The 25,147-nt window shown below is 39.2% G+C and overlaps 1 protein-coding gene across 1 annotated transcript in view; it reads left to right on the forward strand.

Annotated features, from left to right (window-relative positions):
- Positions 1–24,800, forward strand: part of LOC123870714 (collagen alpha-1(IV) chain-like) — a 43,108-nt gene extending 18,308 nt beyond the window's left edge. Inside the window, exons 2-15 of the mRNA XM_045914129.1 lie at positions 14,070–14,255; positions 14,334–14,378; positions 14,958–15,242; positions 15,859–16,107; positions 16,263–17,043; positions 17,135–17,395; positions 17,619–17,841; positions 18,129–18,244; positions 18,701–19,101; positions 19,563–21,633; positions 22,180–22,357; positions 22,918–23,032; positions 23,395–23,615; positions 24,006–24,800. Coding sequence (XP_045770085.1) covers positions 14,070–14,255; positions 14,334–14,378; positions 14,958–15,242; positions 15,859–16,107; positions 16,263–17,043; positions 17,135–17,395; positions 17,619–17,841; positions 18,129–18,244; positions 18,701–19,101; positions 19,563–21,633; positions 22,180–22,357; positions 22,918–23,032; positions 23,395–23,615; positions 24,006–24,174 — 5,301 coding nt within the window. The 3' untranslated portion in view covers positions 24,175–24,800. The remainder of the gene's footprint in view (positions 1–14,069; positions 14,256–14,333; positions 14,379–14,957; positions 15,243–15,858; positions 16,108–16,262; positions 17,044–17,134; positions 17,396–17,618; positions 17,842–18,128; positions 18,245–18,700; positions 19,102–19,562; positions 21,634–22,179; positions 22,358–22,917; positions 23,033–23,394; positions 23,616–24,005) is intronic.
- Positions 24,801–25,147: the final 347 nt, after the last annotated feature.

Genomic DNA, 25,147 nt, shown 5'->3' on the forward strand with positions numbered 1-25,147 from the left:
GAAATTTCCCTAAAAATGGGGTAATTTTTTCCCACCGATATATACCTCGAGTCTATACGTACAACCGCTTCATAGAAACCGAAACGGTCCGACGTCGTCGACTGGGAAAAAATTTAATTTTAAAATTGGGATTTTTGGTACCTCTAACTTAACGGCCGCCATGACAGCCGCCATCTTGAATTTTTAAAAACCACTCCCGTTTTGTCAAAATACAGGATAATCGTGGGCGAAACACGAAAAAATAATTATCCTCGACTTCTCCGTTTCGGATCAGTGGCGCCGCGGTTAGGGATCGAAAAATGAAAATTTTGAAAACGCTCCAGCTCGGCCGCCATCTTGTTTTTTCAATTTTTTCGACATTTCCTATTAATCGTTTACTATTTTCTTCAAATATTGCAAAATTCAACGAAATCGGTTGGAAAACAACGGAGCTGCAAAAATCACGTCGGCCGCCATCTTGTTTTTCCGAAATGTCATAATTTTTCCCCAGAGGACTCCCGAATCCGACCACATCTCCCCTACATCATTATATCATTTTCCGTCTCTTTCTAGGAGAACAATTATGTCAATGAGTCAGTCAGTCAGTGGTAATTGAGCTATATATAGTATAATAGTATAATAGTCTGGACTACAGTCTCGAGGAATAGTTGAGGAGCAGGGAGGTGGTCACAGGAATTCAGCCATATTAGACGTATAAAATAAATGTTGGATCATCGACGTATACGTTGGATTGGTCTCGACGAGTAGTGTGTACATGTGACGTGTGGTACCAACCTAGATCTGATGTAAAAGTAGGAATGCTGTAAAATATAACAGACAGGACATAGGTATAACACAAAAGTTGTGAGTCATTACTACAATCGAAATTATTATGATTGGCTGAATTTGCTGCAACAGAACATTTTAAGCAACATGAGAGAGTGTCAGCGAATCAGAAATTATTGCTGTCGTGAGACTGGTAGCTGCCAAACTTCGGCAATATTTACCTAAGCCTAAATAAAGGGTCAGGGAGCGTACCACCGTAATTTTACAGATACCTACCGTGTGACAATTGCCTAAAATGCATTGTTGCCTAGCAAAAATACTACAAATTCATCCAATCTCAACAACTGAGATTGTAGCAACGATTAATGCAGCTTTTCCGTAATCGACCAGCAGCTTCATCAACTGTACCTAGATTTAAACATCGCATATACCTACCTAATTATCTCTAGCTGGGTATACCTACACCTACCTAATTTTTTTTTTACTCTTGCTCTACTTTGACTTAAATCTAATCGAGTCGGGAAGAAAGGTACCTACATGCCATAAATCCGATCCATGTTAGTTCCGTGCCGTACCTAGTGGAAGGAAACCTTTATTTGGTCAAATTACTCGACCGTCTCAAAAACAAATCCCTTCCATTTGGATTTGGGACCCAAGAACACAGTCTGCTTGTTAAGGATTTTTGCTATATACTAAAAAAACTGTGCTTTAATTAGTTTGGTATAGGTACTCTAAGGGTTTTTTAGGGTTCCGTACCTCAAAAGGAAAAACGGAACCCTTATAGGATCACTTTGTTGTCTGTCTGTCTGTCTGTCCGTCAAAACCTAAAGGGTAACGGGAAGCCGTTGACCTAGAATTATAAAATTTGGCAGGTAGGTAGTCTTATAGAACAAGTCAATCCGAAAACCGTGAATTTGTTACATAACAAAAAAATGTGTTTATGAATAAATATAATTAGTACTAGAGGATGCTCGTCCGCGTGGATTTAGATTTTCAAAGATCTCGTGGGAACTGTTTGATTTTCCGGGATAAAAAGTTGTTCATGTCAAAAAAAATGTATTCATGAACAAATATAATTAGTACTAGAGGATGCTCGCGACTTCGTCCGCGTGGATTTAGGTCTTCATATGATCTTCCTGGATAAAAAGTTGTTTCTGTCAATTATAGGGACGCACGCTACCTCGGTACCAAATTTCATACAAATCGGTTAAGCGGATGGGTCTTTAGGAATCCTGTGGGAACTTTAATTTTCCGGGATAAAAAGTAGCCTAGGTCCGTCCCCGGGATATAAGCTAACCCTGTACCAAATTTTGTTAGAATCGGTTAAACTGTTGGGCCGTGAAAAGGTAGCAGACAGACAGACAAAGAGACAGACAGACAGACACACTTTCGCATTTATAATATTAGTATGGATTTTCAAAGTAATTATGGGTAACTGGTATATCCAATTTCGGTTCTCTAGGTCTTGAAGGGCGTCGGACTCGCACACGACGATTCCGTACTATCGTAAAAGAAATCTAAACCCAATATGTCACGGACAGCGCCATCTTCATGGTTTTTTTTGAGCACTTTACTAAAGCAATTAGTAGACTATAGGTCGTGAACACAAATCTTTAATTTTTTACGTGATGTGACCACAAATTTACGGTTTTTCGGATTTTTTTTCTTTATTTGTGCTACAAGACATTGCTACATGCTTTTCATGATTCTAGGTCAACGGGAAGTACCCTATAACTCAAAAGCTAATAAGCTACCCGTGCGAAATTTAGGCGGATAGCTAGTATCAGATAAAAATTCCACGAACATCAAACGGCCAAGCCATACTTTTTTTACCACGATGTAGGGTTTGTAGAGTAAGGCTTTTAAATAGTTATTTGTTATTTCTTGTTATTAATGTAATAAGCTATATACTTTGGAGTTGGGACAAGCCCCATGGGCAGCACAAATCGAAACTCAGCTAGACTCTATTAGCGATCTCATAACTTTTTAACAGTGAAAGCATTATGAACTTGTGAGTCTTGGCAACCAAATTTACATGAATTGATTTTGGAAGAATTTTATTTGACCGCGATCGCAGACACGCATGGAATTAGCCCTTTCCTCCCTATATAAGTAGGAAGAGAGTCAAAAAATAATAGGCGCCTACCTACTTGTTAAAGACAGAGAGGGATCACAAAAATGAAAATAATTTCATATTGTCGAAAAAATCCTTTTGGTAGGTACACGTACACGTTTTAATATTCTATTTTGGTATCCGATAATAATTTATAAGAACACAAGTGTCATAGGTTAATATGTACTTACTATGGTTAAAAAATTATTTTGATAAGTTTTATTGAATGAGCCTTTACCTCATTATTATTGTCATCAAAACTACCGTTAAGTTGTCGAAACTAGCGATAAGATAACAATATACAGAGGCTATCTTTGTATCACAAACATTGATGTCATCACTGAAGTCCAAATAATAATTAGATATTTTTAATTAAGTAAATAATATCATGTGAGTACCTACCGACATAATAAGTAATATTATAATCAGCATCGAATAACCTTCACATAATAAGGGCTCTGAAATCTTATAGTACCTATACTTTAAAATTATTAAATACGCAGCTTCAAGTTCTAATGTACCTACCTAATATACATATTTTGAATAGTTGTGACAGAATAAACACAAACCTAGATAAATGGTCTATCTACACTGCACTGATACACTTTCATTTTGCGTAGAGGTAGGTATGCAATGTAAGCTACCCAAGCATGGCTTGCACCAGCGCATGCATTTAAAGTTGCACGAGTTGCGTGTGCCCCACAAACAAGAGGATAAAAGCAAGAGAGTGCGTGCGACATTGCGTGCACCACACTGTTGGATGCATGCGCTATTGCCAGCGGGCATGAGGGATGCGCACAGGCATACATCGGGGTACCTAGTTAGTGCAATGCCTCTAGAGCAAGTTAAAAGCGCACCAGTGTAGTTAGATTTAACTCTTATACCCTCTGATTGATAAGGGTTTGGCCATAGTCTACCATACTAGCCAAGTTCGGATTTGGCAGACTTCACACATCTTTGAGAACATTATGGAGAACTCTCTCATTTAATTGTTTAAAACCACATGATAACTCTCTTTACTCGTGCCGCAAAACGTTCCTTAGTGCCCAAGATGGTATTTCAACGGAAAGCGCCCTAAAGTTCCAATGATGATTACTTCTGTATGAAAATACGCCTAATTTTTTTTGGGATATCGGATTTTTATCAAATAAATACCCATCTGATCTTCTGATACTATACTTACGACCGACACTGTAATGCTGTGGCAGGCTTAATTTACTTCTACGTATCCGTTTCCATTCCCCTTTTATGGCTGCCTTCCTTGTGCACTCGTTCGTGTCAGGGGACGTCCACCGCAGCCCTCTCTTGGTCTGTCCATCTCATGGGCGATCTACCACGTGCTCTTGTGTCCTCTACTTCTCCTTGTACTACTAAGTGCTATACGTTCAATGGAGAGTCTGTGATCAAAGAAAATAAGAATGCGAGCCCGCAGGTACAGTAGAATATAGACGCTGCTTGATGCAGGGTTCTTTATTAAGTAATAATAATAATTATTTAGTAGTGTTAGTGAGTATATGGCAAAGATGTAAGTAGGTAAGTACCTACCTATTACAAAAATGTAAAGCCAGTCTGGATATGTGCGTCTGGCACAATAGGGACTAAGTATGTAGGTACTTACTGCAGATTGCATCTATGTATAATAATTACTATAATTTCGAGCTGGCGACCTAAATTCTTGTTCTCGGAAATCTATCAGATAACCTAATATTATTTTATATTATTGTAATTATAGATTAGAAATGAATTATAATATAGTACAGCGAATTATAACATTTTCAGGGGTTTGTAACCGAAGGGTGCCAGCGGGACTTTTTATAAACCTCAGCTGTCCGTTCGTCCGTCTGTCAGCGGGCTTATATTCCATGCACCGTACTTAAATAGTAGGTAGAGAGTTGAAATTTTCATAGAGTATGTATTTCTTTTGCCACTTTAACAACAAAATAATAAAAACCAAGATGGCGGATTTCAAAATGGTCGCTATGCAAATTAACAAAATGTAGGTACAGTGTTATATCTTGTAGCATGGTACGAAACTCTTCGTGTGCGAGTCTAAATCGCCCTTACTCGGTTTTTACAAATTAACTGTTATAAACGCTTAAATACCTACCTCCTCATATAGGAATTGTATAAATAAGAGGCACTAAATTCGACAATCTGATGTTACCGTAACCTTTGCTCTATTATCATGTAGTTTTTATACGGACCTCCGACTGGCAACATAATTATTATCATTCTATAGCCTCGTGACCTAAAAAAACATTCAATAATTTAAAAATCTTTGTCATTTACTGAACTATGTAAGCAAATCAGTTCAGATACTCTATAATCATATTACAAGAAAGATTCAAGTCCCACTTTTATGTTTTATCTCAGCATAATATTTATAAATATTTTTTTTGTTTTTATCTATTTTTGATAGGCCCGTATAGCTACATAAAGAGTTATAACGAAGTATCCTAGGCATAGTGATAATAATAAATAATAATAATTATTGTTATTGGCAATGGCCGTTAAATAGGTAGTAAAAAGACTTTGGTAGACGAATTGATTGATTGGTTTGCATACTGAAACTCAAAGAACTAAGTAGGCATTGGCGTGCACGGGGTGTAAAGCTAGGGTAGGCATTAAGGTATGAACGTATTTTCTAGCAGGTCATAATGGAAAATAAGTGTTGAATTATTACAACTAGGGTAGACAGTACTTTTATATCTCTATGAGCTGTACGCCACTGTAAGTAGGTATATATCACACTGTTTAGTAAAAAAATTTAGGCAATGTAAATATATATTTTCAAAATTGCTTTCATGACGTTAGATAATGAAGATATTATTTTTCAACAATTCATTCAGCGATCTTTTTTCTGGAGGAGCTCACACTAATAGATGTCCTGAATATTTTTTTTTGGTTTTTAAATAGCAATGGTTGAAATGTACCTAATGATATTACAACTTATAAAGACCTATCATATTATGATACATTACAAAATAGGTTTAAAAAAGTACGGTACAAAAAAATTATGACGTCATAAAATTTTCAGGATCACAAACCTTGTCGGCAACATCAAATACTTATCTAACTGTTTTCAAAGCGCGGTTCTTATATTTTGCAAACATCTCTTGCAGCCAAAAACTTTTTGGTGATTGTACCCTTAGAAAATTTGAATTCAAAACAGGGCGGACTATCAATGTAAAATAGGTCAAAATCAGCCTCCACTGACAAAGCTTTCGTAACGAGGTCGCGGCATAAACGGCAGGATCTGTTATCAGGCCGACGGGAAACTGTTATCAACTTGTCGCTACATATATATACAATTTTTGCAATTATTGCCGAAATAATGATACTCTGACTCCCACGATTTCATATCTTTTGAATGCCATAATGACCCCGAGATTACGCTTCTTGGAAAAGCGCTGTCAGTAAACTTATCAGAGTTCAATATTTTATACAAGTAAGTATTGAGTCTTCGCTTTTGATATACTTATAGTAATAAGGTACCTTGACAACAACCAAAGAAAAGTAATTCAAAAAATCGGTCATGTGCGAGTCACCGCAAATTCACGGTTTTCGGATTTTTCTCTTTCCTTGTGGTATAAGACATTGCTACCTGCCAAATTTCAAGATTCTAGGTCAACGGGAAGTGCCCTATAGGTTTTGATCATGGATGTAGGAAATAGGAATTCTTTGATTCCCTTGACGAGTCTTGGCAGATAGACAGTTAGATTGACAGACAGACAGACAACGAAGTGATCATATAAGGGTTTCATTTGTCTTTGGAGATATGGAACCATAAAAACCGTTTAGTGCAATTTGTTCATACACTGTCAGTGTAGACCAAGTTGTTTGGAAATTTTTTCATAGAGTTTGTACTTGACTTAATTTGAGAAAAATACAGAGACAGCTTGCATCTCCGAGGCGCGAGGCTACTTTTTATGTCGGAAAATCAAAGAGTTCCTACAAGATTTATAAAAAATTAAAAACATAAATCCACGCAGACGAAGTCGAGAAGTCGAAGGCATAGTGCCTAATAATAAGTATATCTTTCTCGTTATCTCGAAGTAAAAGAAAAGTGATGTTGTTTTGCTGTGTTCATTTAGTAGAGCGGCCACTCGCGACTCTATTCCGGGGTGAGTCGCCCTGTCAATGCTCCGGCAACTCATGAATCGATGTTTTATCGCCGTGACGTAGACGAGCACAGAACATTGAACCCTAGAGGAAATATCCCTGTTCCTCCGTTTTAATTCTGATACCATTTCAACAGAATAAGTTACGTAATCATCATCATCATTATCAACCCATAGACGCCCACTGCTAGACATAGGTCTTGTAGGGACTTCCACACGCCACGGTTTTGTATCGCCTGAATCCAACCGCTCCCTGCGGCTCGTTTGATGTCATATGGATCCGAGACATGGTCGCTTACTATGGGCCTCATAAGAAAGCTCAGAGTCCCTAGCGGGCGATGGAGAAAGCTATGCTTGGAGTTTCGGTACGTGATCAAATCAGAAATGAGGAGATCTAACTAGAGTAACCGACATAGCTCAACAGGTTGCGAAGCTGAATGTGGAAATAGGAAGGGCACATACATAGTTCGAAAAACTGATAGAAGTTGGGGTCACCGGAAAGCATAAAGTTAGGAGACCGCCCACTAGGTGGTCAGGACGACATCAAGTTACGTAAAATCAGCTAAAGCTTCATGTAAAATGCAGATACGTGCAGTATTGGTATCCCCCAAATACTGCCGTAGGTATCCTTAAATGGTAACAGCAATATCTAGTTAACTACAGGATTCTACGGGTACATGACTTCGATAGTTATAGGTAATTCTCATGCAAATAGCTATAGTACGCGACAGGTTGAGATGGCAATCGGGGTATGAGGCTGGAGGACGCCACGCACACCCGCAGCGGGTTAGCGCGGAGGCTCCTATGGGTGTGCGAGGCGTCCCCACCGCGGTTGCCATCTCAACCCGTCACGCACTATACCTAGGTATTACGTGATACGTTACTCATAAGCCGATTTTATGACCGCGAGCAATGCACTGAAAATTATTACTTACTTCCAGTAAAATGAAATAGGTCAATAGTTTCAGTACGGTAACAAAGGCCAGTTGAACGTACGACCGTATTCCTGGTCTATATTTAGTACAGTCTCTGACAGTAAACTTACATTGCTAGTAAATATACAAAGTACCTACTTACGTACAAGCTGGTAACTAACACATCTGAAGGAATTCGCAGATGCGCTGATACAGACACCTTTCAGCGAGCAATTCTCTGAGAGTCCGAGGGGTAGGCATTGCGGTCCTGCAAGAACTGTCCCCGCCATGCCACAGCTAGAGCAACAAAGATTACCTACTTCATTATTATCATTCTTATCGTCAGTCAAAAACTATTTAGGTACCTAATCACTGTTTTTCGATAGTTATTAGACATCATTAAAAAACATATAGGTCCGTGTGGATTTGGGTTTTAAAAAATTCCTAGGGAACTCTTTAATTTTCTGGTATAAAAGTAATCTATATCCGTAGCACGGTATGCAAGCTACGCTTGTACTCAATAGAAGATTCCCGAAACTTAGTCTACGTGCAATTAGGCTTTTAAAAATCCCGTAAGAATTTCTTTGATTTGCCGGTATATAGCCTATGTCCTTCCCTTGAATACAGGATTTATGATTAAGTCCACTTTTTACTAAGATTAGGTACACTGATCACCATCGATTTGCTGTTACCCGTCGAGGAGTTCCATCCTCAAACTCCGGAACTTTTCATCCGATCTTCACTAAATTGACATGCGACCTACATGATTGTACAACCTTTGTAAGAAAAAAAGATTCCGACGAATTGAGAACCTTCTCCTTTTTTGAAGTCGGTTAAAAAGAATTGTTGACGGAGTTATTGGAGTACCTACCTAACATCGAAAAAATATACTTCCCTGTCCCGAACGATGGCTATTGTTTTCGGGGTAGACTTTTTTCTTTCGTGATAACAACATTCAAAAGTCATACACATAGTATATTTTTTCTTTATATTCATGTTTTTCTTGTAATAGATGTATACCAAACTACGGGTGAGGTGAATTGGGGGCGCGTTTACGAGTTGCCGAGGTCACCAGATTCCGACAATTTGCTCGTAAATACTAGCATATTGTTACTGCTAGTATTTTTTGAAATTATGACATACTTTTCGGTTCATATAGAAGTATAGACTATGATCATAATACGTAGATCTATGCGAAGAGAAACTCGGTCAAGAGCCCTTACAGGATCACTTTGTAGTCCGTCCGTCCGTCCGTCCGTCGTGTCTGTCAAGAAAACCTATAGGGTACTTCCCGTTGACCTAGAATAATGAAATTTAGCAGGTAGGTAGGTTTCATAGCACAAGTAAAGGAATAAATCTGAAAACCGTGGATTTGTGGATCATTATTAAAAAAAAAATTAAAATGTGTTTCAATTTTCAAACGTAAGATAACCATACCAAGTGGGGTATGATATGAAAGGGCTTAACATGTACATTCTAAAACAGATTTTTATTTATTTTTATCCATAGTTTTTGATTTATCGTGCAAAACGTCGGAAAAATTACCCGAGTACGGAACCCTCGGTGCGCAAGTCTGACTCGCACTTGGCCGGTTTTTTCCTTCTGACGTACGGAACCCTAAAAATGTGGTTTTAATACAAAAATACCGTTCACCGGCTTTCCAATGTGTTTTCACAATTCGAAACAATTATTGTATGAACACCTTTGTCACCTACTCCTGGGTAAAATAGGTGCTACTTTAACTTATTTACTATAGGTTGGTATTAACATTTTGTTTAATAATGTTATCCGCGCTATAGTGTCAAATTACGTCCATAGTCCACGATTTTGCGTGACTTGAAGTTTCGGGTTTTTGCAGTAAAACGCAAATCTATTGTTATTGAACAACTATTGAGCATTGTTACCAAAAAAATATCTCAATATTTTATAACTAGCTTTTGCTTGTGACTTCATCCGCGCGATATAATTACGCCACATAAGAATTTATTATCTACTTATAGCACTCGTGGATAATGTATTTATCAGTGAAAGAATTTTCAGAAGCGCATCATTAGTTCCGCAGATTACCTACCTTCCAAAAAAAAAAGTTTGTAATTACTTAACAAAAAAGTTCGAAAACTAAGCCTAATTTAAGCATACCACCATGAGTGTTAAGAGTGCTCTCCAATGATCTCTCCAAGTCGAGCTCACGCTCACGCTGTTCCAATCAACATTTAAGTACAGGTGGTAGGTACATAAAGAGTGAGACGGACGATCTTATGACAACACAAATTACTTAATCAATATTTTTAAAGAAACTTAAAACATTTGTAATTATTATTACTTATTAAGTAAAGTTTTGCTTAGCAGCCGTTAGTTTTATTGTTTTAATACATGTATCTACGCAAAAGTTGGCTCAAAATTTGACCTCAAATAGAGATATTTGAGGGGTCATACTAACTTTTACAATAAATACAAGTATGTAATTTGATTATATTTAAGTATTATTGTCAGGCATAAATAATGAAGAGATAAATAAATCGTTAAGTGGCTTAGCTTCGATCTAGAACAACAAAATAATAGAATATTCGGCGTAATACGTTTACATGAAAACCGCATATGAAGTGTAACCTTAACCTATTAAGTTGTATTGGCATAGAACAGATTGCAACATAGGTCATACGAATAAACATAGCCTGCTAAATCATGACGCATCCGTAGTCGTGTAAAAAAATACTTACACCATTAATTACTTTAATTGTTATAAAATGTGTTGTTTTATGGTTTTTGCACGTGGCAGCGGCGGCGGGTCGCGGACTGGGGCGGACGCGCGGGATGTGCGAATGGCCGTTATCGCCTGGGACACTGCAATGATTGTTTATCCAGCCCGTTCCTTGAATTGCAACTAATGACTCACGCGTTCTATAATCGCTTGCTGCTGTAATACCTACCGTATAGTGCCGTCATCGGTTAGCAACATGGAAGGACAATTCAAAAAGCAAAAACATAACCATAAAGGAGTAGGCTCTATGCCCGTTTAATTTAACCCATCATATCCCTAATCGGTTTCTAGTTTCTACGCGGCATCGCTAAATTAGTACGGCTATGCTAGTGGAGTACTTACTAACTCCAGAGCCGCCCTCGGGCGACAGAGCGGCCGCTCCAAGTAGATACCTACCAGACATCGGGGGCGCGGCCTCTAAAAAAATTTTTTTTTTCACTTTTCAATATGTTAAATTTAAAAAAATGCTTTCGCTTCGCTCGCGCTATAAGTATTTAGGAAGGCCCAATTTTTTTGCGACTAGTGAGAGAAACTGAACTTATTTTTATACTTACACTGTTCTACCTTTGACTAGGATCCATTACTTAATTTGAGCTATTTAAAATTGCAAGTCGTAGGTAAGCATAGGTATTTAATCAAGTTTATTGCCCTCATACTTATTCGTTTACAATGCCAATATTCGGGTTACCTACCTACTCGTCGTTTGATTTAAAAGAATGCGCTGCTGTAACTGCATTAATGCGATACCAAAGGTTATTATTCTAGAGTAGGTACCTACTTATAGATTTGTCTATCTTAGGACTATTTTTTACCCCCGACCCAAAAAGAGGCGTGTTATAAGTTTTATAGAGTGTATCTGGTTATCTGTCTGTGACATCGTAGCTCCTAAACTAATGAACCGATTTTAATTTAGTTTTTGTTTTGTTTGAAAGGTGGCTTGATCGAGAGTGTTCTTAGCTATAATCCAAGGAAATCGGTTCAGCCGTTTGAAAGTTATCAGCTCTTTTCTAGTTACTGTAACCTTCACTTGTCGGGGGTGTTATAAATTTTTAATTTACACTTGTTACTAAACAATTCTAACAAGCTAGCTTAGCGAATTATATCTAGCAAATTAAACACGGCACAGTGGCCAGTGTCTCAGATTGACTGCCTGGATGACATTCGTTCAGGAGCACATTATTATGGGTAGGTAGATACCTATTTATATGGACAAATTATTATCCTCTTTATGGCTCCATAAAAAGTGCACCCAATAAATCAAATTGTATAAATGCAAATTCAACAAGGTAGGCTATTACAATTGGATAAATTGATATCGTTCTCCTTAATAAACGTTGATGGTGTCCTATTCAATTCCTCGAATAACAATCCAAATATGTCCGTAGTTGACATAGTTACATCAGAGTTACATCCAAATTATTACATCGTACGCGTATATACTCGTATATTATATTAAGACACATACCGGGTCGCTATAAAATAAATAGTTAGGGTTAGGTCCCTTTATCTACCTCTAAACTAGCTGAAATAGATTGAAGTCTATTGAATGAGTGATTAAATCCGTCCGAAACTTCTGGCTTCACGGAAGACCAGCGCTGTGCCTGCGTTCCCGACACAGGCGCAGCAAATGCTGAGTGGAGTCCATTTTGGCACCACACACCACGCGTCCCATTTCATATTTTATTTATTTTAAGTTATATTTTTGTTGGTACCAAATAAACAGTTTTTCTTTCTTTCTTCTTAAATATGATTTTCTTGGTTTTTTCTGTGTAATCTTCAGAATCTAGATAATTTACCTAACCAACTGCACAGTTTCAGGTTTTTGTGAGATTAATATAAGTTCGTTTTTATATAAAAAACTATTTTTCTCCCATTTTATCCAGATCTACTTAACCCCACAAACACACACACATTCCACACATTCACACAACATTTGGATTCCACAGCGAAAAGCTTCCATGGCAAACCTACAGCTGCTGGGAAGCTTTTTCTGCTATCTATCCAAATACGATTTATTTCCATACATTTTAGATCACAATTTGACTAATATTTATAGCTATACTCGTTGTTTACATCTATATGTAGAACAACCGCGTTCCTACGGGATATGGAATAAAAGTTTTGACAACGTTACTCCATAACTCCATAAAAATGAAATTTTTACTGATTTTCATAATTCTTTCTTCTTCCCAAAGATTAAACAGTCAGGTTGGCTCTATGTAAAGGTCGGAATACAAGACGGAACTTTTCAACGAGTAGGTAAAAGCAGTTCAATCGCGATCAGTTAAATAGCTTTGTAAAATGTTGACTCAAACATCCATTAACATAGCATACGTATTATAATACCAACCTTTTTTTACTTCGCAGTGCAATTCAATACGTGTTTTATTATCATTCAGAGCACCTTACGAGGAAGGTTTTTATGTATCGTATTGCACTGAGGTATTTGCATTTTGCATTGACACTTAGATATAGGCCCCCCTTGCAAACCTGGAGTGGGTTAACTAGTCTATATCTACTTAACGTATAAAAGGAATAACTAACTGACTGACATATCAATGAGTGTATTTGTACCTAGAGCTCAAGCCGCACAGTCAAGAAACTTGCAGAAAAGGAGCGTAACTTCAACTCCTCCGCTAAGAATTTTCCGAAATTCAAGCACCCGCTTTGGAATTTAGAAGCATATACTAACCTAATTAAGTATCTAACCTAACTACCTAGCTGTGAATCGAATTTAAATCAATACATCGCATTAATATCTTTGCAATTTATGTGTGCTATTAAAAAGAAGGAAGTGCAACGGTCTTACACTTGCTCTGGCAGCCGTATGTGTGTCAGAGGTCCTGTCGATAAGGCACGTTCGTGAGCTATAGTAGGTAACAGTAAATATTCTGGATCAGTCGTTACATGGTAATAACTTTCACAATATAAACAGCTCGCATTAGGCTTGCTACCATGCAAGTTGTGTTGTTATGTGCCTACCTATTTTTACCCGATTGCGGAACTTAGAAGGGTGATTTTACTTTTAAATAATCTTTTGTCTGTATATTCATTAGCTGTTCCCTTATAATAGCTTACAGTGGTTACTGGTTGCCAATTGCTTTGTAGTTTTTACCCAGTGTTGGTACAAAGCACTATCTACTACATATAGATACAAACAAAGTACTTGATACCATTGGTACAAAGTGGGTAGGTACCAATTAAGTGGACGCGGCTAATGGTAATGTTAAAAGTGACAGAGTAGAGTTTTCCAGAATAACCTATTATTTATTTTAATTTTATGACTATTATTTATATTAGGAACCTACCTATATTCATACCTCAGTGAAAGTTTTTTGACCATTGCTTTATGTTATGGTAATATTATATTAAAATCTGTTTTTTTTTCTTTACAGGTTGTATGTAACCAGACATTATGCAAATGCGATGGTATAAAGGGGGACTACGGCGACATAGGCCCGCCAGGTATACCTGGCGCCCAGGGCGACTATGGCGCGGATGGACCCGAGGGACGCATGGGCATCGCTGGCGGGCCGGGTGACAGCGGCGAGAGAGGAGACTACGGAGATAAAGGAGAGCGGGTATGATTAAGATTACATATTCATACAATTTTCAGTTAAGACTGTTTATTCGGTACTACATTATTCTTTATTTTTCAGGGTGCAGAAGGCCCGTATGGAAGAAGAGGTAGCATTGGCTCACAGGTATTTAAATTACAGGTTTTTTGATTAGTGTCCAATAAATAGAATAAGAATATTAAAATACCGCTCGTATACTTTTGGGCATTCCAGACGCCCAATATTTGTTTTTATTGCAAGTAAGCTTGCGCTTACTTCTGCTGACAATCATGCGTGAAGTCTAAGTTGGAGCGCACTTGTCTAATAGATGCCTATTCACTCTTGCCCTGAAGGTATTTAGGTTATAGTAGGTACGTGGCAGGAAACACGGATGTTGGAAAAGCATTCTACACTTTAGAGGTTCGTATAAAAACGTTTCGTGCGATTGGATTGGATGTTGACCACATAAAGATGCCAACGTTAACGGTTTCTCACTGTTCTGTGGTAGAATGCTGCACAACGTCGTGTAGTTCCTGAGCTCATCCTCCCAAGTATATCGACAGTATATACCTACCTATAATTGTATATTAATGAATTGATTACAACATTTGGCTCGCGAACGCGAACCTGAATTTTGATATAATATTATATTCAGCATGTACTTAGTATGAGCCTCTATATCATATTACATGTCAAATATTCAATAATGAAAACGTAATTTAATAGGGTCCGGCAGGATATGAAGGTGTGAGAGGATTCGCGGGATTAGATGGATGTAGCGGCATAGACGGCGCTATGGGGTCGATGGGACCTCAAGGTATTCCCGGCGATAGAGGCTTACCGGGTCCGTTTGGAGAAAAAGGATCACAAGGCTTAGCAGGTGAAGGCGGAGCAAACTCCCGAGGAGCAAAAGGAGAACAAGGCGACTTTGCGCGTCCCGGCTCTCCTGGACTTATGGGACCCATGGGATGGACTGGCGATAGTGGAATGCCCGGTGAAGAAGGTGATCAGGTAGAGCTTTTTCAATTAAATATTTTTAATAAAAGAGAAGATTAAGGTAGAAAGTTTATAATATAAATGAAGTATATGTTTTAAAAACATCTTTATAGTTATTAATAGAATATATAAACAGAATATATATACAAATTTCATTTACCTTTCATTTATTCTACAAAACATGCCATATTTTTAGCGACGTTAAATGGATCAGCCGCGAGCTAGTAGGTGAATATAGAGCATTCAAACTATTTATTGACAATATAATTATATGAATAAATAAAAAAACCCGACCAAATACGAGTCAGATTCCCCACCGAGATTGTTTAGTTGGGGGTCTTCCCAAACATAAAAGGTTATTTGGTAAAATTAATAAGCTATCGTCCCACAAACAAATATAAGGTTTATTGCTGATTTCTAAAAATGCTGTGCTAGTTAGACTTTGTTTCATTTTCCAGAAAAGTTTCATCAGCTAGCAATAAACATCGAGTATTCAATTAATCATTTTGTTTTATTATTACATTACTCTTTTACGTGATAAAAGTTAGCATCGGCTGAAATCTTTAAATCAATTTTCATACACAACCACACGTTGTTCATCATCCATATCATTTAATGATTGACGTTTTAGGGTCCTATGGGATACAAAGGCGACATAGGATACAGAGGAGATCCTGGTGACGATGTTGTTGGACCACAAGGAGAAAAGGGAAATCCTGGAGAAAGAGGTGAACCTGGAAGACCAGCTAGAGTTATCTATATAGATCATGTACAACAAAATGTTACTGTATTGGCGAAAGGAAATAAAGGCGAAAAAGGATTATGGGGTCAACAAGGCGTTAAAGGTCTTAAAGGTCAACGAGGGTCGGAAGGAGCACCCGTGAGTTTCTCATGTATATTATTTACTATCTTAATATGCAGGTACTTACATTATACTTTCAGCCATCAAAATATACTGTCGTAATATGCAGATACATACATTTTACCTTAAGTAATCAAATGTATTGTTGTAATAACCTTCTTTGAATTTAAAAGGGACCTTATGGTGTTAATGGACCGCAAGGATATAAAGGAGATCAAGGGATCGATGGACCTAGAGGAAAGCCTGGACATCGCGGTAGTTTAGGGCCTCCTGGACCAAAAGGAGACAAAGGATGGCCCGGATATGCAGGGCCTGATGGCGAAGATGGCTTACCCGGAGCTGTAGGGGAAGATGGTAGACCAGGAATGCCGGGAATACAAGGACCAATGGGAGTGCCAGGAATATATGATGAGAGATTAAACGAACCGCTTTTACCAGGTTCGGTAGGGCCCCAGGGACCGATCGGTTTTACAGGACCCAAAGGTGTTGCTGGTGCTGATGGTTCTACCGGTTTACCGGGACTAGTGGGCCTACAGGGAATTCCTGGCGTTAAAGGTATTCCTGGCAGACCAGGACCAATAGGAGCCTCGCCCAAAGGAGAACCGGGAAACGATGGTTTTAAGGGTTTACCTGGCCCTCGGGGTCCAATGGGCTCCCCAGGGATGCGTGGAACTTTAGGTTCCAAAGGTTTCAAGGGTTCCACAGTCGTAGGACCAACAGGTGAAGATGGTGAACCCGGCACCGATGGCATTCCCGGTCTAAGAGGTGATCGAGGCGAATCAGGATTTATGGGTCAACCAGGTTATCCCGGACGTGGTGTTCACGGCGTGGGCCCACCTGGAGAAGACGGCCCACCGGGTCGCCCTGGTGAAGTTGGTGACTCTGGTACATCAGGACGCCCAGGATGGCCCGGACTTAAGGGAGACAAGGGCGACGACTGTTTTTGTCCATCAGGTACATTAAGCTAAAGTATATTGGTGGTACATATTTTAAAATACATGATCGAAACATCTATATTTTATGTATTACTTTGTATATGTTCTAGGTGCTCCGGGCTCCAAAGGTCAAAGAGGAGATAATGGTTTTCCAGGACAAAAAGGATATCCGGGCTTAGAAGGTTTCCGTGGAGTACAAGGACAAAAGGGAGACGCTGGTTTACCCGGAATTCCTGGATCACTAGGTCCAAAGGGTAACAAAGGTCTGGCTGGAATGGCAGGTCCACAAGGGCCCAAGGGCAGCAAAGGTCGTCTGATACAGCCACCATTTTCATTAACTAAAGCAGAACGTGGGCCACGTGGGCCACCAGGCAAGTAAAATTTTAATAAGTGTTTTATTTATTTGTATAGACCATTTTATACTTTTATACTATACAAATTGCCCCAAGTAGCTGTGGCAATGAAGAGCTGTTACATGAAAGTTTTGTAATATATTTCTTCTACTATGGCAAACACCAGCATCGATGTATAGCCGATCTTGAATTAATATTGAAATGGCAATGCAAGCTTTTTTCATTATGTTTACCTTTTCAGGGTTTATGGGCGATGCTGGTCTACCTGGGGATCGAGGATGGCCAGGACTTCCAGGCATCTATGGCTTGAAGGGTATGAAAGGTCTGCAGGGTGACGAGGGATTCCCTGGTTTTCCAGGCCGAAACGGGTCACGTGGTCGAAACGGGGCACCTGGGTGGCCTGGCGCTCCAGCGGACATTCCACTCGCGTTTCTTTATGGACAGAAAGGACAAAAAGGAATTAAGTATGTATAAAATTTTGAAAATAAATTAATCTAACCATGAACATCCTTTTTGTGATTTAACCATAACATCGTTCCCATCTGCATGAGTACGCATTGCGTACCCACTTGGTAAGCATGTCGACCTTATTTGATTTCTAAAATTCATTCAAAACCATCCTCAGGGAATGGGCGAACCCATTCCCCGAGGATGGAACGCGCACGTTGACGTCGCGAATAATTTCCAAGTAGACGATCGATGACGTGAATATTAGCTGATATTTTTCTAACCCTATGTACTACTTTGGCAGAGGACGACTCGGAGAGCCTGGTGACGACGGACTTAAGGGCGAAGCTGGAGAAGCATTGGGTTTTGGAGTTAACATAAAAGGTGTCAAAGGTGACAGAGGACCAGTCGGACCACGAGGTATTAATAATAAAATAAATATTTCATAACTCGTTACACCACTTAACATGGGTACATAATGTAGCATGCGAAAATACAAGTAAGTACCTACATAAAATTGATTTGCTACAAACGGACAGACATGAACAGCTGTCGTAAAGATAGAAATTTACAAAATGCGTTTTAGCATTTTAATTGGGTGTTCATAGAATCAAGATAATATTACTATGGTTAACCAGCTATTACGACTTGTTAGGAGCTATCAGGTGATAAACAAAACGCCTACTCGTCTTAAATCAGAATTGCACTACATATTGCTTTTCAATATTAGGCAATACAACGGGTGGCTTCAAGGAACGCCTTTGTATCCTAGATCTACATTTTAGGTCTAAGGTGTGAAGAGATGAAAATGTGGTGTAAACATTTGTATTGTTAGGTGAGTTCTATATTTAATTAAAAAACGTTGTCTTTGTCTAGGTTGGCCTGGTAGGAAAGGTGAGCCCGGAGTATTGGGTTATCAAGGAATCCCCGGTATTCGAGGAGATGAGGGCGATACTGGAATTTCACCGCAAGGTCCTATGGGGACCAGAGGATTTCCCGGCGACAAAGGCGATATTGGACCTTATGGAGAACCCGGTACCCCAGGACCACAAGGCGCTGTTGGATTTCCTGCACCAAAAGGAAAGAAGGGATCTCGCGGTGATTTCGGGTTAGCTACAATATACGGCGAAAGAGGGGTAGATGGCTGGCGTGGAGATATAGGTGACAAAGGCGAACAAGGATACTATGGAGCACCTGGAAGGCCTGGACTTATGGGTGTCAAGGGAGAAACAGGACCTTCTGGTGATGTGGGTCTACCTGGTCCTACTGGACCTATGGTAAGTGGTTTTATTTTTTTACCTAAAATACTGCTTGCTACTACTCTACTGACGAAGATTCCTGCCGGGATGATTTCCACCAGGATGTGAAAGAATACTTAGTGGGAAAAATACATGAAACTCACCAACAGAAATTAAGCATTCGTTTGAAAAGATGAACTAAGGTAAAATCAAACGATAAAGAACCTTGATAGTCTCTAAATACAAATTAGATAAACCAAGGAAAAACAATTACAATGTTATGCTTCATCAAACTGCAAATGCAGTTTGACAGCGAGTTCGGGCTCAAAAGAGACACCAAGCAATTAAAACTATTAAAAAACCATACTAACCTATACTTAAACAATATACTCGTACATATAAAATTAATATAGTGTAAGTGTCAAATAAATTAAACTTACTGTAGTAAAATATAGACTTCATAAAAATATTTGTTTCATATTCATTTATTTATGTTACAGGGAAGAAAGGGTATTCCAGGTATTATATTACGTGGACCTCCTGGAGCACCTGGTCAGCCGGGGAGACCAGGTTTCGCAGGACCAATAGGAGAACCAGGTTTACAAGGCAGTAATGGGTTACAAGGTGACATGGGACAAAAAGGAATGAAAGGTGAAGCAGGTCGAACTGGAGCTCGAGGTTTGATGGGAGAGCGTGGAACTACGGGAATGTATGGCTTCCCAGGTATAATGGGTCGACCGGGTAGACCTGGCGAAATTGGAGAACGTGGTGAATCAGGCTCGCCAGGATTAAGAGGGATCCCCGGGAAAATGGGACCACAAGGACTAGCTGGTCTAAAAGGACTTCGTGGTGATAGTGGAAATCCTGGTGAAGTCGGTTTAGATGGGCAACCTGGATTTAAAGGAATGATAGGTGATATAGGTAGTGTGGGTTTTCAAGGTATACGTGGCGATAACGGCACTATTGGTATTATCGGAGACAGGGGACAACAGGGCAGTAATGGTAGTGATGGAAGACCGGGGCTACCTGGACCGAAAGGATTAAAGGGTGATGGAGGTAATGTTGGATTGAGTATAAAGGGCTTCACTGGCTCAAAAGGAGAATCTGGTGAATATGGAAGATTTGGCTACAGAGGTATACCAGGTGATAAAGGAATGCAAGGCGATTACGGTGATATAGGCTTACCGGGTGAAAGAGGTGATAAAGGATTTCCCGGGTGGCCTGGTTTCCCTGGCAAAAACGGAAAAGTCGGGCCTAGAGGAATGTTAGGTCCGAGAGGCTTTCCAGGTAGACGCGGCGAAAAAGGTGATATGGGATTTGAAGGTCAACCTGGTAGAATAGGTAGTCCTGGATTTCCTGGTGACACCGGCTTTCCTGGATTGCCTGGCCCTAGGGGTCCGTTTGGTAAGAAAGGAGAAATGGGTGACATTGGCGAGACAACGTACCTACCTGCGACGAAAGGAGAAATGGGTAATATAGGAATGGACGGATTTCAAGGTCTTAAAGGTATAAAAGGAGACGCAGGAATGGTGGGTCTAATGGGCATTAAAGGAGAGCGAGGAGACATCGGCTTCCAAGGCGAATCGGGAGATTGGGGGCTTCCGGGTCCTAAAGGATCATTGGGTGATTTTGGTCCTCCTGGCCCACCCGGACTCGACGGTGTAAACCCTGAACGCGGTGAAAAAGGAAAGGCCGCAAGTGATGGACTTCCAGGTTGGTTTGGACCTATGGGGCAGAAGGGTAAACCAGGTGAATACGGTGTTGATGGTCCAGAGGGATTTCCTGGTGAACCCGGCCTTACCTTTCAGGGTCCTAAAGGCGCCAAAGGGGATGATGGCCTACCAGGAAGACGTGGTATAGGTGGAATACCCGGTCCTCGAGGAATGGAAGGAGCTCCGGGTCTACAAGGACTAAAAGGTCTACTTGGAGAGCCAGGATTTGCTATTAGTCCTAAAGGCCAACCTGGTGAACCCGGTTATCGAGGTTTTGATGGTTTGAAGGGAATGTTAGGAGACACGGGAGAATCTGGATCAGTCGGATACAGAGGGTATTCTGGCGAAAGAGGTGTAAAAGGGGTACAGGGTGATGAGGGGGAACAGGGATTACAGGGCGTTATGGGAGGCAAAGGTATGAAAGGTGAGAGGGGTGATACAATTTCATCTAGAGAAATAGCCCGAGGTCCACGGGGTGATTTAGGCTTTGCCGGATTTGAAGGGCGATCAGGTCGTCCTGGTTCACCTGGTAACTTTGGACAGAATGGTATACCAGGACCCAAAGGTGAAAGAGAAGACATGGGTCCTGTTGGTTTTGTTGGAAATCCCGGCCAACCAGGAGAAATGGGATTCATGGGTTTGAAGGGTATGGCAGGTTTTGAAGGAAAAATTGGCTTACCTGGCTCGCCTGGTATACCTGCACCCTTGCCACCGTTACCCAAGTCGAGAGGATTTTCTTTCGCAGTTCATTCACAAACAAGAATAATCCCACAATGTCCACCTGGAACCACATCTCTGTGGGAAGGATACTCATTGCTACATATTGTCGCCAGTACCAAGGCACATGGACAAGATTTAGGTGAGCAAATGTGACATTTTTAGCGTTTCGTAGTAAAACAAGGAACCCTTATAGTTTCCTCCAGTCTGCCTTCTATCTGTTTATGTGTTACAGCCATTTTGAAAATAAACAAGAGCTGTTGAGATTGAAAAGTACAAACCTATTACCGCTACATAAGAGTAAATTTAAATTTTGAAATAAAAAATAATTGGGTAGGTACCTCCTAAACATGAATAGTGAGTCGAAAAAAATTCGTTTGCCATTTTAAACAGATGTTTTAAAATCATTGTGAGGTTTTGTATAAAGTTTTTAATAAAGAAATAATCGCCGCAAAAGTTTTTAGTATCTAACACTACCTTTTGCGTAGGTACTCTGATACCATATGACCAGTTTTTTTTAAATATTATAAATACAATCAAAGATGTAGATTGTAGATAGCCCTCGACTAGGACTCATCTTCCTACAGTCTATTTGGTAGTAAACAAGAAAACATAAAACAGTTTTTTAATAAACATTTTCTGTAAAATGGCTTTTCTTGATGTTGTGTAGCAAAATAATTTTTTTCAGGTGCCCCTGGAAGCTGCCTGCAAAGATTCTCAACAATGCCTTTTATGTTTTGTGACATTAACAATCGCTGTAACTTTGCCCAAAGAGAAGATTACAGTTTTTGGCTGTCAACTCCAGAACCTATGCCAATGGCAATGACGCCAATCGAAGCAAGAGATGTAGGGTCTTACATATCAAGGTAAGAACTATACTTTTGTCTTCAATCTAATGTTGTTTTTCGGACTCTCACTACTTTTATTTTTATAGATATGCCATTCATTATCCAGTTACATTAGCGGAGGTTGAAGTTGCGTTATGTTAAAATTTGTACAACAATAATATATATCTATTTAAATAAAATAATTCAACGTTGAAGGAAAACATTGTGAGGATATTTGCATGCCTGAGTTTTGCATAATGTCTTCCAACGTGTGTTAAGCCTTCCGCACTGGGCAACCGTGGCAGACTATTGCCTAAACCGTTATCATTCTGAAAGGAGACCCGTGCTCAGTACTCAATACACGGAGTCAATATTCATATCTTCATGATTACGGTTAAAAGTAAAATGGGTCAAAACTCAAAGTTAAAAAGGCCTGACTTGTGTAACTTGTGCAACTCATTTTGCTTCTATTGACGGTCAAAATTTTACGGTGATCGAAAATTAACTTTAACCACACGCCATGCAATTGGACCTTGGGCTGGCCTGGTTATACGTACTTAATACTTATACTTAATAATTTATTGACAATTTTGTTTAAGATGCCAAGTTTGTGAGTCATCAACGAGATCCATTGCAATTCATAGCCAAAGCAGTGTTACGCCTAGTTGTCCAACTGACTGGGAAGAGTTATGGGTGGGGTACAGTTTCTTAATGGTAAGTACAGAGTCAATTAATAGATACTTAACTCGATAATGCTCATGACTTCGATCGTGTGGATTTAGTTTTTTCTTAATTCTGTGGGAACTCTGATTTCCTGGGTACAAAATAGCCTATATCTGTCTTCGGGATGTAAGCTATCTCTGACCAAACGTTAAAATCGGTTAATCAGATGGGCATTTAAAAATCCTGTGGGAATCCTTGGGGGGACTCTTTGTGGGAAATCTGTTAAACGGATCGGCCGTGAAAAGTTAGCAAACAGACGACCCATTTCACAATAATAATATAATTTTAGTAAGGGTAATTAATCATCATGATTAATCCATACGCAGCCTACAACGATATTTTTGTTCAAACAGCAAACGGCGGGTATGGATGCGGCAGGCCAAAGCCTAATTTCACCTGGCTCGTGCCTACGCGAATTCAGAGCACGACCAGTCATCGAATGCAACGGACTCGGTCGGTGCAACTACTTTGCTACGGTGTTGTCATACTGGCTCTCCGCATTGGACCCCAGTCAGATGTTCCAGAAACCCGAACAACAAACACTAAAGGCCGATAAAATATCGAAAATCAGCAGGTAAATAAATCTAAGCTCCTTTTCCGTACAAGGTGCTATTCAATTAGTTAACCACACTATAATAATTGTTTAAATTATAGTGCAGTTACTAATTACACTACGATTATTAGGTAACTAACTAGGCAATGTCAAAGATTTAGACCAATAGAATACCTAGTCTTCATCGCGGTCATCAATCGATAGACACCACAGCTGGATATAGACCTCTTGTTGGAACTTTTACAGGTACTTGTGATACAGGAATACAAAAAAGTACCACCTGCTTTTTGGAAGTCGGTTAAAAATATATTGCATAGCAAAACAATTGTTTGCGTTTCTAAAAAATGTTTATGTAAGTAAACTTACTTTAATAACTTTACAGTGAAGTTGAATGAATATTTTAACTTTCAGGTGTGCGGTGTGTATGAGACGCCAACCAGGCCGGTCGAGCACGCTGCGCACCGGCACCGCGACGGTGGAGGCCGTCCCCAACGCGGTGCGCCGCCCCGGCCTCTACCGCTGGCAGAGGACGCGCCCCGGAGGCCCGCCGCGCTACGTGCGGGGCAGGCGCCGGCATTGAAAACACGATTATTTAAAAACAGTATCGAATTAGGAACTCATTACAACTTTATGTACCTCCCAATCTTTTAAAGTTAAGCAAGTAGTCAAATGTAGATATTATTTAATATTTTATCGTGACAATACATAAATACCTACCTACGTACCTACATGGACGTAGAAAATATTTCTTTCGTCCATGCTTACCTGGTCTATCTAATAAAAATGCTTGGGTATAGGTAATTATAATATAGAAAGTTATGTCAAATGTTTAAATAAATGCCTAAAATAAGTACTATTGCAAAAAAAGATTAAGAATGTATAAAAAAAATGGAAAAATCTCTAATGGGATTCTTAGAATTTTAATATCAATATTTTGAACTGGCAAACTCAAAATTGTTAAAAGTAGACCTGTGACTAAGGCATCCAAATTAGAATTGGATAGTAATGTACTATGTAGGACACAGAGTTTGCTTGTATAATATAATATAGGTACGCCATGGGTTACTTACTCATATCTAAACTGTGGTACCTACTACCATTGATGGAGAAGGTAGGTATCTATTTGTTGTGGGGCGGTGTTATAAGAGACCTAGTCCATATTCGGTATTGGTATTTTAATCACATCATTTGCCACTAGATTCTCATCGTACAAGTAGGTACATAAGTAGGTATTTAAGCTTTGCCATATTGATACTGCCATATTACTTAGGTACTTAATGCTTTTACATAATAGATATTGTTGTTTCGGTTTCAAATTAATGTAAAATAAGTGCAAAGATTCAAATTTTCAGTTACCTATGCATAATAGAAGAAATATTTGTCGAGTCACCTTTATTTTAATTATTTACATAGGAATAGGTATGATATTATTTAAATATTAACTATTCTTGTAAAACAATTGTTAATTTTTTACAATAATATAAGCATTTTAACTAACTATATACAATATTACATTAAATACCTTTAATATGAAATTTTTATGCAAAATTAAA

The sequence above is a fragment of the Maniola jurtina genome, chromosome 1 (genome assembly GCF_905333055.1).
Source record: "Maniola jurtina chromosome 1, ilManJurt1.1, whole genome shotgun sequence".
Classification (NCBI taxonomy): Eukaryota; Metazoa; Arthropoda; class Insecta; order Lepidoptera; family Nymphalidae; genus Maniola; species Maniola jurtina.